This window comes from Oryctolagus cuniculus, chromosome 1 (genome assembly GCF_051225735.1).
Source record: "Oryctolagus cuniculus isolate XC-2025 breed Fujian yellow rabbit chromosome 1, ASM5122573v1, whole genome shotgun sequence".
NCBI lineage: Eukaryota > Metazoa > Chordata > Mammalia > Lagomorpha > Leporidae > Oryctolagus > Oryctolagus cuniculus.
The window spans coordinates 197,291-211,252 of record NC_142867.1 but is presented as its reverse complement, the minus strand read 5'-3'; the positions used below and the strand labels follow the sequence as shown (position 1 = coordinate 211,252).

Below are 13,962 nucleotides of genomic sequence, written 5' to 3'. Positions count from 1 at the left end.
TCTGGGTCTGCAGTGGCAGGGCTGCGGCCAGGGTCCTGTGAGGCTGCAGCCTGGGGCCTGTGGTGGGAGGGACGGGGCCCTGCTTGCTCCTTGGGCACTTGGGTCCCTGACCGTGAGGTCAGTTGGGATTTCAGGGAGCGTGGCCTGATGAGGGGGGGGCGACAGGCCTGCAGCCCTGGGCTCTGCAGGGGCCCCTGGTCCCTGGAACCGTCCTCGAGAGGCTAGAGGGCGGCCAGGCTCCCTTGTGTGGGTTCTGCCTGGGCTGTGGTCCTGGCCAGAACTCAGGTGGGAGAGACTTTGCCGGCCCCAACCCCCTGTCACCTCTGCGGGGGCTGGACCGTGCGCACACACTACTGGACTCTGCGTCCTGTCTTTGGCTCCGCGGGTCTGCCTGAGGCCTCTCCCTACTGCTTCTGGGTGGAGATGTGGATTCCACACACCCGGTGGTCCTGACGCCTGGAGGGTGCCTAGAGGGGCTGCAGGGTCTCTGAGCATAGTCAGTGCCTGTCTGGGGCCCTGGGCACTCGCCGCACTCCCTGCCCCAGCTGGCCTGGTGCTGGAGCCGCCTCACGTGTGACCAGGGGCGTGGGGCTGGGTGCCCGCTCAGCCCCCCGGGCTCTTCCCCCTGGCAGGGGCTGGGTTTTGACGAGGCCCCCAGGGTCTGGCTGCACCAGCAGACTGGAGGGAGGCCCAGTGCTGTGTGCCCTGCCGGCCTGAGCTCCCTCTCCCACCGCCACTGGCCGGGGCCGTCAGTGCTGCTAGGCCCCCTCAGGCTCTGTCCTGTCCACCTCCCCTCTCCCCTTGGGCACCCATGCGGGCCTCTGTGCACCCTGGTGGCTGTGCGTGCAGAGTCTGGGATTGGTGTGAACGTCCCAGGGTCTCAGGGCCACCCTGTGGGGTCAGGCTGTGGCCTCGGGGTGGGAGGAGACCCGAGTGGCCTCAGTGGGGAGAGGGCAGCCCTGGGCTCTCCCAGGATGGGCTCCAGCCATGAGCCCCAGCCGCTGCTGTGGGACGATTGCTGTGCTGCGCACAGGCCCTCCTGTACGTCCTGGGGGATCCTCCGTCCTGTGGGGCTCGGGGTGCCCCCGGGAGGCCTGTCACAGGACCTGTGGGGCTCAGGGTGCCCCTGGTCATCAGGCCTGGGTCCGTGGACCCCTGGAGAGATGCTTGCTTGTGTCCTGAAGGGGGAGGGGACAGGTGAGCCCCACCCCGGAATGGTGGGAGGCAGTGCCAGACTTGGGGCAGCACCAGGCCATAGCGTCTGGTTGGGCGGGGGGGGGGGGGGGGGCTGGCAGCTGCACACAGGTCCGCAGTGGCCTGCAGGCTGCTGGGCATAGGGGATGGGTGGACCAGACCCTGCTGTGGACAGCCCCTGGACTGCTTTCTCTGCATGGAAGGGTCAGTGAAGGGAGGGGGACTGTGGCCCCCGCTGAGCTGGGACTGGCCCCTACATGGCAGGGCCCCAGCTGCCGGAGCCGCCTCCCCTGTGCCCTGACTGCACCGGGCACTCTGGCGTGGGTTGCGGCGGCCTGGCTGGCCTCTGCCCTGCCCGGCCCGCTCCCTAGGCTCTGCAGGCTGCCGCGGTGCGGTGCGGTGCGGTGCGGTGTGGTGCGGTGCGGGCCCAGGCTTGCCTGTGGCCGCTAGCAAACACCCCAGAGCTCTGGCTTCCTGGTTCCCAGACGGGGGCCGGATGCTCAGAGTGGACGCCTGCCCGCCCCCCTTGCCTGCGCCTGGGCAGAGGCCGGGTGTTCTCACCGCCGTGGTCCTCGTCACATGCCGGATTCTCTCACGCTGCTGAGTGTGGGCACAGGGCCTGGCCTGTCTGGGGGTGTGAGGAGCACGGGCCCCTGGGGAGGGGTGGGGTCTGGTGCTGGTTCAGCCCCTGTCCTGTTGTTCCTGTGCTGTTTCCACGCCGGGAAGCGCCGTGTGCCAGGTGCTGGTTTCCGTCCTGTTTGGGTTTTTCAGTTTCTGAGCAGCCGATGTGTAGTCTCCTGGGAGGACGTCTCAAAGTGGTCCCATCGCATTGCCACCCAGCCTTGCAGGCCCACGGCCCCGCCCCTCCCTCCAGGTCCCGCCCTCCGGGGATCTGCAGGTGCAAGGCTCCAGGCCCCGTCCCAGTTCAGCACACTGCAGGCCCCCAGCCCAGGTTAGCACCTCTCACCACCTGCACTGTTTTGTTAGGGGTTGTTGTCCCAGTCCTGTGGCAGGAGAGTGCTCCGGGCTGCGTCCCTGCTGCCCTCGTCTCCCTGGGCCCCCTTCCCTCGGGTCCCCCCTAGATCCCCATCCCCCTAGGGGCTTCTTCCTGTCGGGTGGGGTAGGGCTGAGCAGAGGAGCCAGGTTAGGATTCACCCAAGACAGCTGGGGCCAGGTGGGAGGGTGGGAGACGCCACGCCCACGGTGCCCATGAGTCGGCCAGGGGACTGCTGACGGTCAGACCCAGACCCCTCACCTGCCACCTGCCGCACAGACCAGGACCAGGCCTCCCCCAGCTCGGGCTCCTGCTCCTTACCTGGGGCAGCCACACCTGTCCCTGACCACAGCCCCTCCCACCCCAGGCACCCTGGGCCTGTGCCCACCTGGGCTACACCCCGGACCTGTTCCAGGGGCCAGCTGAGGTCTCGGGGCCAAGTGGGGTTTCACAGGCAGAGGGAAGGCCTCGGTGCTGGCCTGCACGTCTTTTATTTATTTAGTTTTTTAAATCTACTTGAAAGGCAGAGTTAGAAATCTAATATTTGCAGGTTCACTCCCCAAATGGTGCATTGGCCAAGGCTGGGCAAGGCCGAAGCCAGGAGCTCCATCCCGGTCTCCCGTGCAGGTGCAGGGGCCCAAGGACTTGGGCTGTCCTCCACTGCTTTCCCAGGCCACAGCAGAGAGCTGGATCGGAAGTGGAGCAGCCGGGACTCAAACCAGCGCCTGCATGGGACACTGGCACTGCAGGCCACGGCCTGACCCGCTGTGCTGCAGCGCTGGCCCACACCATGTTTACCACTCGCCAAAGGCGGAAGGAGCCAGGAGACCAAAGCAAGCAAGCTCGGGTCACACAGCAGCTCACTGAACGGCTGAGGCCGCACGGCCCTGCCAGGAGTCAGCAATGTGGGTAGGAGGTGGCTCGGCTCAGCTAGGACACCGGGAGCACCGCAGGGCTGGGGCGGGGGCGCCGCACGGCGCACGCACCACACTGCTCACCTCACTGTCTACAGCTGGTTCTCACAGGTGGCTGCTGGCCAGATCCAGCCGGTTCTGGCGGGTGGCTGCTTGCCAGTCTTCCAGGTGTGAGGTGAGATACTGCTCAGGGTGGAGAGGTTTCTCCTCATCTGGGCGGCACGCACTTTGTTCTCTTGTCTGTGTTCACCGAAACTACCAAAGTGTCTGAAACCAGGGACAGAGCCGACCCCTGCCGCTGTCCGGAACCAAGTCGGTGTTTGTGACGTGGAGCGGGGAGCCGGCTGCTGTCCTTGACTCCGGGGTCCCGCGCCCGGCCCTGGGGCTCTGCTCCACTGGTCATGGTGACAGCACGGTGGGCCCTGGCCACACTCCTGGTGCTCACTTGCCCAGGACCTTGGGGTTCCAGAAAAAACCCTGGGGATGAGACCGCAGTCCTGGGGTCGTCCCCAGGGAGCTGGGGACTGGCGCTGGCTTCACTGGGGGCTGGAGTGCAGTGATCCTGAGTGAGGGTGGGAGGCCTCGGGTCCTGGTCCTCTGCTGACCCGCCAGGGAGTGGCCCTGCCCCTTCTCGGCCCGACACCTGCTGCTCTTCCCCCCCCCCCCCGAGAGGTTGAGATTCAGATATCACATAAATCCTGCAGTTTATGATGGCTGCTAAGTGTGACCCCCAAGTCTCTGAGATCCCGAGGTCACGGTGGCTTTCCTCTCTGCCGGCGATGTCATTTGCTCCCAGTGGACTGGGAGCCCGGGGGCGTGGCCTGCACCCACTACGCTAGCCCGCAAGGATTTCTCATGGGCACGTGTGGTGGGACCCCTGGGGGGTCCGGGCTCGGCTCTGCCCCGGCTCCAGCTCTGGTAAGTGCACACCCCGGGAGGGGGCAGTGACGGCTCCGGTACTTCTGTCCCACGCGGGAGACCCGGACAGAGCTCCAGGCACCTGGCTTCAGCCTGGCCCAGCCCTGGCCACTGCGGCCGTCTGGGGAGAGAACCAGTGAATGGGAGCTCTCTGTCTCAAATAAGAATTAAAAGGAGAGTTTTTTAGAACAGATTTATTTATTTGAAAGGCACAGTAGTGGAGAGAGGACAGACTTCCATCCTTTGGTTCAGTCCCGAATGGCCACAATGGCAGGTCAAAGCCAAGAACCAGGAGCTTTGGAAGAAGCTGCACGTGGGTGCAGGGCCCGAGCACCTGGATCGTCTCCGCTGCTTTCCCAGCCACTAGCAGGGGGCTGGATCAGAAGTGGGGCAGCCGGGACTGGAACCAGAGCCCATACGGGATGCTGGCACTGCAGGTGGCGGCTTTACCAGCTACGCCATAGCACCGGCCCCTAAACCAGATTTCATCATATAATGATCACCCAAATATTTTAAAATAAGTACGATAAGTACGTGTCTAAAAACAATCCTAATTCTCTTTAAGATTCAGCTCTTGGTGCTGGTGCTGGCGGCGTAGTAGCTTAACCCTCTACCTGTGGTGCTGGGGTCCCCCTGCTCCTCTTCCCATCCAGCAACCTGCTCGCGCTCCTGGGAAGCAGTGAAGACGGCCCAAGTCCCTGGGCCCCCGCACCCACGCGGGAGACCTGGAGGAGGCTCCTGGCTGCAGCCTGGCCCAGCCCTGCTGTTGGGCCATCTAGGGAGTGAACCAGTGGATGGAAGACTTTCAATCTCTCTCTGCCTAAGAGGATTGCACCTTCTGGTGAGGACACCACAGGACAGCTGGTGTTCCCGTGCCCAGCGCCGGCCCCACCGCATCCCAGGGGCAGGGATTGGAACTCAAGACCTGGGGGATCCGGGCACTGTGTGCCCGCCCCCTCCTGGCAGCAGCCCCTCAGTGCAAGCTCTGTGGGAGACACTGTGCCGTGCTGTTTGCTAGCTGAAATGTCACAGCATCGCTTTTGATTCCTGCCCCTGCCCCTGGACCTGTGCGTGGCCGAGTGCAGGTCACTGAGCAGGTGCGCCTGGGCAGGCGGGGGTGACCCACGTGGAGACCCCAGACCCAGAGCCTTCCTGGCTGGAAGCAGCTTTGTCGCGGGCTGGGGGTGCAGTGGGGACTGCCCAGGAAGCTTCAGAAACTGTGGCTGAGCACCAGGGGCCAGAGCCCCCAGAGGGGCTCACAAGGTCACGGCCTCGCCCCCCGGAGCAAGGGAAGGGGGCTGCCGGGGCCTGGCTTCCCCTGGGAGACGGAGGCGGGTGTGCCCTGGCCTTCCTGGGGTTCACACAGCAGCCGGTTACCCATCTGTGACCGGGAGAGTGACCCGGCGCGCGGCCTGTCCATGACCGAAAGCTGTCTGGGGGCTTCCGGTTCCCCAGCTTGCACTGCTCTGGGCAGTGAGGCAGCTGCACCCCCACAGCCACCCCAGCCACTGCCCCTTCGTGCGTCCTGAAGGCACCACACGACGCCCCTTGAACAGCAGGAAGCCGAGCGTGGGCCCTGCTGCCTCAAGGCCAAGAAACGGGGGACAGAGACAGAGCCCGGCAGGGACAGGAAGGACCCAGCCTCCGGCTGTCGCTGAGTGAGGGAGTGACCGCTGCCCGCAGGAAACCCTGTTGGTCAGTTTGGTCCTGAGGGGTCCATTAGGAAAGTGCAGGTCAGGGCGGACAGCAGCCACCACTTACAGGAACCCCAGGCCGAGGGACCCCACCCGGCCGGGTCACCCGCCAATCAAAGCTAGCCAGAGCACCTCTGAGCGACCCGGAGCGTGCACAGGGATAGAGGCACCTCTGGGCGGCGCGTCCGTCTCCAGGGACCCTCACCCCGCATCCGCACTCCTGGCCACGGGGAAGCGGACCCAGACCCAGGGCCCCGCAGCAGCTCCGCCGGCTGGTCGGGGTCTCTGTAACCGCGTCGCAGCCAGGTCACCCCCCTGCCTCCGCTCCAGCAGAAGCCGGTGCTCAGGGCGCTGCCCAAGCGACCCTAGCCCCTCGCCTCCTGTCTCCGTCGGAGGCACGGTGCCCGCGACCCGGCCCCGCGCACCACGCGCCCGGCCCGGCCCCGCCCCTCGAGCCGGCCCCGCCCGGCCAGGCCGGCCCCGCGCAGCTGGAGCCCTCGCCGAAGCCGACCGTCCCGCCGTCGGTGTCCCGCGCAGCGACAGCCCGCGGTCGTCTCCAGGTCAGGCTCTCGCGCGCCGCGTGCGCCCGCGGCCAGGCGGACGGCCGTCCGGCCGGGGTGGGCCGGTCCGCTGCGGCGCGGCCTAGGACGGGCCTCCCGCGGATGTGGGCGCGCGCCGGGCTGCACTGCGGCCCGGGCTGCCCGGGCGAGACGCGCGCTCCCGAGCCGGGGCCGGTGGGGGGCCGGTGCGGGGTCGGGGGTCCGCGGGCCTTGCCGGGGCGGGGTGGGGCTGGGGATCCCCGGGCGGCGGCACCGCCCGGCGGAGGTTGGGCGCGCCCCGATGACGTCACCGCGCCGAGCGCGTCCGGCGCGCAGCAGACTGGGAGTCCGCTTCTCGGGGCTGGGCTGTCCCCACCCGGCCTGCTGCCCCGAGTTGCGTAACTCGTGCCCTCGTTCCTGCGAGCGGCCGCCCCGAGGAGGCCGCCCCGTGGAGTCGTGGAGGCCCGGGCGCGCCCTCGGGGGTCCCTGGGCCTCGGAGCCGCAGGGGCGCTGGCGGGGCCGGGACGTTTTTGGGGCTCACGCGGCCGCCGAAGCCCCGTGGTACGGGGCTGCTCTCACCGTAGGCGCCGCAGGCAATGTCGGAGCGCCTGGGGGTCCGAAAGGCGGGTCACGGCGGTGCCATAACCCGGCTGCTGGGGGCTACACGGCTGGGGTGGGGTCCTGTGGCCCTCGAGCTTAACGCAGGCGTCCGCAGGGCTGGGGGCGCCCGGGGCACCTGCCTTCTCCCCTCTCCCCGCGGCGGGCGGCTGGGGCGACCCTGCTGACCGCCCAGGGCAGCCTCCTGCCCCACACCACAGCCTGCGCCTGGCCACGCTGCCGAAGCCCCAAGCCCGTTGGGCTGGCGTGGAGGTGACAGGTGCCTGTCACGCCTACTTTAATTGATTTGAAAGGCAGAGCTGGGGGGGAGGGAGGAAATCTCCCCAAATGGTCACAATGGCTGGCTGGGCGTGGGCCAGGCTGAAGCCAGGAGCTTCTTCCAGGTCTCCATGTGGGTGCAGGGGCCCAAGGACTTGGGCCTTCTTCCAGTGCCGTCCCAGGCCATTCATTAGCCGGGCACTGCTTCGGAAGTGGAGGAGCCGGGACTCGAACCGGTGCCCACATGGGTGCCGGTGTGGCGCCGGGCCCTGGTCTCTCTCCCTGGGCTGACTGCAGGGTGTGCCTGTCCCAGAAGGCGGGCACGAAGCACTTCCGGCCACTGCTGCAGGCGGTGGAAGTCGGGGATCAGTGCACCCACAGCCCCTGGTCCTCACCCCGGCCCTTGTCCCTGCCCCGCTCTGGCATGGCACCAGGCACACCCAGAGCCTGCCCTCGCGAGCCCTTGGGGGTGGTCTGTGCCTGCCAGTCACCTGGGCTCCGACTTGGGGCCCTGGCCCTGCCAGCGGGGGCGACAGGCATGCTGAGCGACCACCCCGCCTTGAGTAACTTCTCACCCTGTGACCCCCAAGAGCTGACCCCAGTCCACAGCCCAGCTGCAGGCTTCCAGGTCGGCCCACACTGCTGGCCCTGGCACCACAGCGATGAGGCCAGGTCTGCCAAGTGGTGTCCGTGACCCTGGACTTGGGGCCACCTGCTGGCTCTCAGCTTCCCTCTGCCTGCCTGGGAGCCCCACCAGGCCCCCTCTGACCCCTTAAACTTCACCAGTGAGGGCGCAGTCTCTGCGCAGTGAGCCGTGGAATCGAGGGACATGGTGGCACTCCCTGCTCCTTTTAAAATGAGTGACTTATCTGACAGTGACAGAGGCAGGGTCTTCCACCCGGCGCTTCACTCCCCAGAGGGGCCGGCCAGCTCTGTCCCGGTCTCCCGCACTGGTGGCTGGGCCAGTCTGGAGCAGCACCTGCGGCCTCCCCAGGGCGAGAGCCGGCAGGTGACGGGGCAGGCCAAGCTGCCAGGGGTCCACGCTGGCTTCCCCAGTGCGCGGGGCGGGTGAGTCGTGATGGTTTAACCGTGTTCCTGGGTGGACATGAGGTTGTGTCCGGGGCTGTAACCCGTCAGGAGGCCCGCGCTGGGTTCTCTCCGTGTGGCCACCGTTCCAGGCCCGGCCGCAAAGCGCGAGTCTGGGCCCCCGGTGGGGGGGGGGTCCGTACCCGCCCGCCTGCGGGGGGCAGCAGAGGGAGCGGGGACCCAAGACTTCCGGAAGCTGGTGGTCTCCGGCTGCCTGCGCCTGGAGCTGAGATTGGAGGGGGCCTGGATGGAGCCTGCGCCCCGCCCCGCCCCGCCCCTGTCCCGCGCAGGTCCGGGCCCTCTGCCCGCCCCGTCCGCTCCGCGCAGGAGTAACCGCGGCACCGGCCCGTCTCTCTCCGCGGTCCACTCTGGGGGATACGTGGCGGAGCGTCCGGAGCCACCAGGTTGGAGGGGCCGACGGGGGCTGGGCAGGCTCAGAACCCCGGGCGGACCAGTCCGGGACAGCCAGGCTGCTAGGGTTCCCGACTCCCCGAGGCGCCGGCCTGACGCTGGTGGCGGCCGAAACAGAAGAGCGGGGGTGGGAGTTCTCCGTTACCAGGTTACCAGAGGGCCCCTGTGCTCCCTGGGGGGCGCTTGGGGGAGGGGTCGGAACGGCAACCTGGTGGGAGAGGGTGGTCCTCAGGCGCCCCTGGGTTTGGGTGACCACGCCCTCTCTGGGCAGCGGGTGTGGCTGCCCGAGTCCGCCCGGCCCTTGCCTCAGTTTCCCCTGCTGGTGGTGGGCTGAGACCGGTCAGCAGCCGCCCAGCCTCCTGGTCTCAGCTGCCCCTGCTCCCTGGGGCCCTGGGCCAGCAGGGGCGGCCTGGGCGTGACCGCGTGAGAGTGTTTCGGGAAGCTGAGGGTTACAGGGAACCAGGAACCTCTCCTGCGCTGCGGTCTGCCTTGACCTTTCGTGGGACACGGATGGCTTGGGGGCGCCCCTCCCCCTCCCCGCCTGTCTCCAGGCCGGGACTGGGCTCAGCTTCGCTGTCGCTCACTCCCGCCTGGCTGGTGGCCTGGCGTCTCCGAGGGCTGGGTCTGGGCTGGCCCAGGGTGAGGGCCCCAGCCTGGAGGCTGTCAGGACGCTGGGACCTGGGTGGCCGCCCGTGAGTGCCCGTCGCTGTGGGGTGACGTCCAGGGTCCTGGCCTCGTGGGACTGTGGTGCTGGCAGCGTGGGGAGGGAGGGGCTCCACCACGGGCCCCGCCCCAGACCCCCCTTCCCCTCGAGGCAGAGGCTTCCCGGTGCACACCTGCTGTGCCCCTGCCCTGGGTGCAGGGAGGCCGTGCCTGGGCCCCCAGCCTCCTGGGTTCTGTGGTGGGAGGGGCATCTGGACTCCTGCTGTTCCGCAGTTCTTGGGCCGGTACGCACTCTCCTTCCCGCCTGGACCACACTGCGGCCCCCACCATGAGCCTCGACATCCAGTTCCAGCAGCTGACCGACGCCGGGTGGACGGAGCTCCTGCCCCAGATCCAGCAGTGCCCAGTGGTCAGGTCAGCTGGTGGACACACGGGCCAGCTGCTTCTGCACGGGGGCTGGGCCCCTGGGCTGTGGCAGCGTCTATCTTGGTTCGGTTTGGGTATTTTAAAAGATTGATTTATTTGAGAGGCAGCGTGACAGAGCGAGAGCCTCGTCCGCTGGTTCACTCCCCAGATGGCCGCAACGGCCGGGACTGGGCCAGGCTGCTGCCAGGAGCCAGGAGCTTCACCCAGGTCTCCCACAGGGGTGCAGGGGCCCAAGGGCCTGGGCCATCTTCCTCTGCCTTCCCAGGCCACAGCAGGGAGCTGGGTCGGAAGTGGAGCCGGCGCCCACGTGGCTCACCGCGGCCCCGGCCCTGGCAGCCGGTCACTTGTGACTCTTAGGGGTGTTTCAGCCATTTAAAAATACAAGAATCCCGCGGCGGCTTGGGCAGGGCTGAGGACCCGGGGGCGGTCAGGGCCCGGGACCCAGCCTGTCCCCGTGCAGTGGCTCTCGCGGCCCTGGTGCCTGCTGTCCTGGTTTTCCTCTGGCAAATCTGAAGCCATCTTAGACTTGGAAGAGTTGGGAGGACAGTGTGGGCCCTGCCCGGTGCCGGAGCCTGCCCCAACAAGGCCTCTCGGCCTGGCCGCCCCACTGCCCACAGCTCAGCCCGCTGCCACTTGGAGCTTGGCTGCTCCCCCAGGGTCCCCAGGGGGCCCTCTGCTCCCTCCCCGGGCGACTTCATCCCGCTTCTTTTCCTGGGCTCTCCCAGGGGTGCTCAGGAGGGGACAGTGGCAGCTGGGGACACCATCTGCCCCGGGAGGCTGCCACCGGTCATCTCCGAGGTGTTTGCCCCGCAGGACCTCCCGCCCTCCTTGGAGGGGGGGCTGGTGGTGCTGGCTCCGCCTCTCCCGTGTCCGTTCCCTTGGGGGTGCCTGTGGGGTAGGGGCCCCCAAGCCCCTGGATGCATGCTGACCGGGCCCCGCCCGCAGGATTGAGGACTGTGGCCTCACCGAGCCCCGGTGCCGGGATGTGAGCACCGCCCTGCAGGCCAACCCTGCCCTGACCGAGCTCAGCCTGGACCTCAACGAGCTGGGGGACGCGGGCGTGGGCCTGGTGCTGCAGGGCCTGCAGAGCCCCGGCTGCCAGCTGCGGAAGCTCAGGTGCTGGAGGGCGGCTGGGCGCAGCCTGGGGCAGGGGCTGGGCGGCTGGGGCACAGCCTGGGGCAGGGGCTGGGCGGCTGGGGGCAGCCTGGGGCAGGGGCTGGGCGGCTGGGGCACAGCCTGGGGCAGGGGCTGGGCGGCTGGGGGCAGCCTGGGGCAGGGGCCGGGCGGCTCGGGCACAGCCTGGGGCAGGGGGCGGCTGGGCGCAGCCTGGGGCAGGGGCTGGGCGGCTGGGCACAGCCTGGGGCAGGGGCGGGGGCGGCTGGGCGCAGCCTGGGGCGGGGGCGGGGCGGCTGGGGGCAGCCTGGGGCGGGGGCGGGGCGGCTGGGGGCAGCCTGGGGCAGGGCCGGGGCGGCTCGGGCGCAGCCTGGGGGCAGCCCTGACGGCCCCGCCTGCCCGCTGCAGCCTGCAGACCTGCTGCCTGACCGAGGCCGGCTGCGGGGTCCTGCCCAGCGCCCTCCGCGCCATGCCCAGCCTGCGGGAGCTGCAGCTCAGCGACAACGCCCTGGGGGACGCGGGCCTGCGGCTGCTCTGCCAGGGACTGCTGGATGCGCAGTGCTGCGTGGAGAGGCTGAGGTGACGCCCGCCGCCCTCCTGGGCCGCCCCCTGCGCGCGGAGCCCGGCATGGGGAGGCCCTGGGTGCTCGCGGTCAGCACGGGGGGCGGGGCGGGCTGGGCCGGGGGCTGCAGCCCTGCGGCCAGCGCGAGGCCTTCCCCCAGGCTGGAGTACTGCAAGCTGTCGGCCGCCAGCTGCGAGGCCCTGGCCTCCGTGCTGCGGGCCAAGCCCGGCCTCAAGGAGCTGGCGCTGAGCAACAACGACCTCGGGGAAGCCGGCGTCCGCGCGCTGTGCCAGGGCCTGAAGGACTCGGCCTCCCAGCTGGAGGTGCTCAAGTACGGTGCGGGACGCGGGACGCGGGCGCGGGGCTTGGGGCGCGGGTGGGGCGCGGGCCCTCACGCGCACCCTCTCCCCAGGCTGGAGAGCTGTGGCGTCACGACGGCCAACTGCAGGGAGCTGGCGGAGGCCGTGGCGGGCACGGCCACGCTGCAGGAGCTGCACCTGGGCGACAACCCGCTGGGCGACGCGGGGCTGGCCGCGCTGTGCCCCGGCCTGCTGCAGCCGGGCTCGCGGCTGCAGACCCTGTGGTGAGTCCCGCACGGCGGGGTGGGGGGCCGGGGCCGGGCACGGCGGGGGCGCGGGGCGCCCGGAGACAGCGTCCGTCCCGTCCTGCAGGCTCTGGGACTGCGGCCTCACCGCCGAGGGCTGCCGTGACCTGAGCGGCCTGCTGAAAGCCAAGGACAGCCTGAAGGAGCTCAGCGTGGCCGGGAACGCGCTGGGGGACGAGGGGGCCCGGCTGCTGTGCGAGGCCCTGCTGGAGCCCAGCTGCCGCCTGCAGTCGCTGTGGTGAGCAGCAGCGGCCCCGGGCGCACGGCGCGGCGCGGCGGGGGTGGGGTGGAGCGTGGGGCCCTGGGACACCCCCCGCCAGAGTGGCCGGCACCCTGCAGCGCCCCCTTCCCGCAGGGTAAAGTCTTGCAACCTGACGGCCGCCTGCTGCCCCCACTTCGGCTCCGTGCTGGGCCAGAACCGGTCTCTCCTGGAGCTGCAGCTGAGCAGCAACCAGCTGGGGGACGCGGGCGTGCAGGGGCTGTGCCAGGGCCTGCGCCAGCCGGGCTGCGTGCTGCAGGTGCTCTGGTGAGTGCGGACACGGCCCTCTGTTCCCCTCGCATCTGGAGACAGGGCCGGGGAGAAAGGTGGAGCGAGCTCCCACCTGCCGGCCCACTCCCCGATGCCCGGGACTCTGGTCCCCCGCGTGGGCGGCAGGTGCACAAGAACCTGAGCCCTCACGGCAGCCTCCCGGGGAGCGTTGTCAGGAGGCTGGAGCCAGGACAGCACCCGGGCACTGCCGCGGGGACGCCGGCGTCCTCAGCCCTGTGCCCTGGCAGCTCCTGCGACCTCTGACCCCGCGCCCAGGGTTCCGGGTGCTTCTGCGGGATATGGGCCTTGGCTCACTCTGCTGCGTCCCTGGTGCTTCTGTGACTTTGCCCCCCACAGGACCCAGCAATGGCCTCTGGTCCTGCCCCACATCCTGCACACGTCCAGAGCATGCCCTCACTCCCTCCCTCGGACACCCTGGCCTCGGCTCTGTCCTGGGCCGGGCGTGGGGCCAGAAGCCCCTCCAGGTCCCCCGTGGCCGTGGCCCCACTTTGTGCCCAGGCCGGCTGACAGGACCGAGGCACGCTGGGAGCCTGGTGTGCACCACGGGGACCTTCCTGGGCCGCCGCTGCTGCTCCTGAGTCCGTCTGCCCACCTCCCCGAGGCTCTGAGTGCCCGGGGCCAGGACGTCGGGGGCCCAGGCTGCCCCATGCAGGTGTCTCGGGTCGCAGCCCCTGTGGGTCCTGAGCCCTGCCTTGCTCTCACCAGCCTGGGGGACTGTGACGTGAGTGACGGCGGCTGTGGCAGCCTGGCCTCGGTCCTGCTGGTCAGCCCCAGCCTGCAGAAGCTGGACCTCAGCAACAACTGCATGGGGGACCCGGGGCTGCTGCAGCTCCTGGACAGCGCCCGGCAGCCGGCCTGCACCCTCCAGTACCTCATGTGAGCAGCGGGGCGCGGGGGGGGTGGGGCAGGAGCAGACCCCAGACCCAAGCCCCTCCCCTTCTGCTGCAGACTGTACGACATTTACTGGACGCAGGAGATGGAGGAGCAGCTACAGGCCCTGGAGAAGGCCCGGCCGGCCCTGCGCGTCATCTGCTGAGCCCCGCCCACCCCGCGCTGTAGCCAACGCCATTAAAGCCCTTGTGCTGCCCTGTGTGTCTGTGGGGAGTGTTGGGTGCTGCACCGGCCACACTGCTGCTAGCTCGGGGCTCCCGGGGGCCACCCCACTTGGCCAGGACAGGGTGTGGAGCTCCCCTGTCACCCTCACACCTCGTGACAGAGGCCGGGGCTGAGCCGTCCCCTGTAGCATGGGCACCCCACAGAGGCGCTGCCCCACCTCCGACCCAGCCCCCTGGTGACGGCCTGGGAAAGCAGCAGAGCTGCCCCACGAGCCTGGGCCCCGCACCCACGCGGGAGACCCGGATGGAGCTCCGGGCTTCAGCCGTCTGCACAGTGAACTAGCAGATGGAGGTCTCTCCTTA

At 69.4% G+C, this 13,962-nt stretch overlaps 1 protein-coding gene across 3 annotated transcripts; it reads left to right on the top strand.

Annotated features, from left to right (window-relative positions):
* Nucleotides 1–6,185: 6,185 nt before the first annotated feature.
* On the top strand, nt 6,186–13,636 carry RNH1 (ribonuclease/angiogenin inhibitor 1). Of its 3 annotated transcripts, none has more exons than XM_051830650.3 (10): nt 6,186–6,274; nt 9,563–9,703; nt 10,661–10,831; nt 11,237–11,407; nt 11,551–11,721; nt 11,803–11,973; nt 12,062–12,232; nt 12,350–12,520; nt 13,250–13,420; nt 13,493–13,636. In XM_051830650.3, exons 2-10 carry the CDS (start codon nt 9,618–9,620, stop codon nt 13,578–13,580), a joined length of 1,371 nt encoding a protein of 456 aa, XP_051686610.3. In that variant the 5' UTR covers nt 6,186–6,274; nt 9,563–9,617; the 3' UTR covers nt 13,581–13,636. The 3 variants fall into 3 exon arrangements, with proteins under 3 accessions (XP_051686610.3, XP_089163740.1, XP_069911053.2); XM_070054952.2 differs by lacking the exon at nt 6,186–6,274 and adding an exon at nt 8,411–8,619; XM_089307614.1 differs by lacking the exon at nt 12,350–12,520.
* The last annotated feature ends 326 nt before the right edge of the window (nt 13,637–13,962 follow it).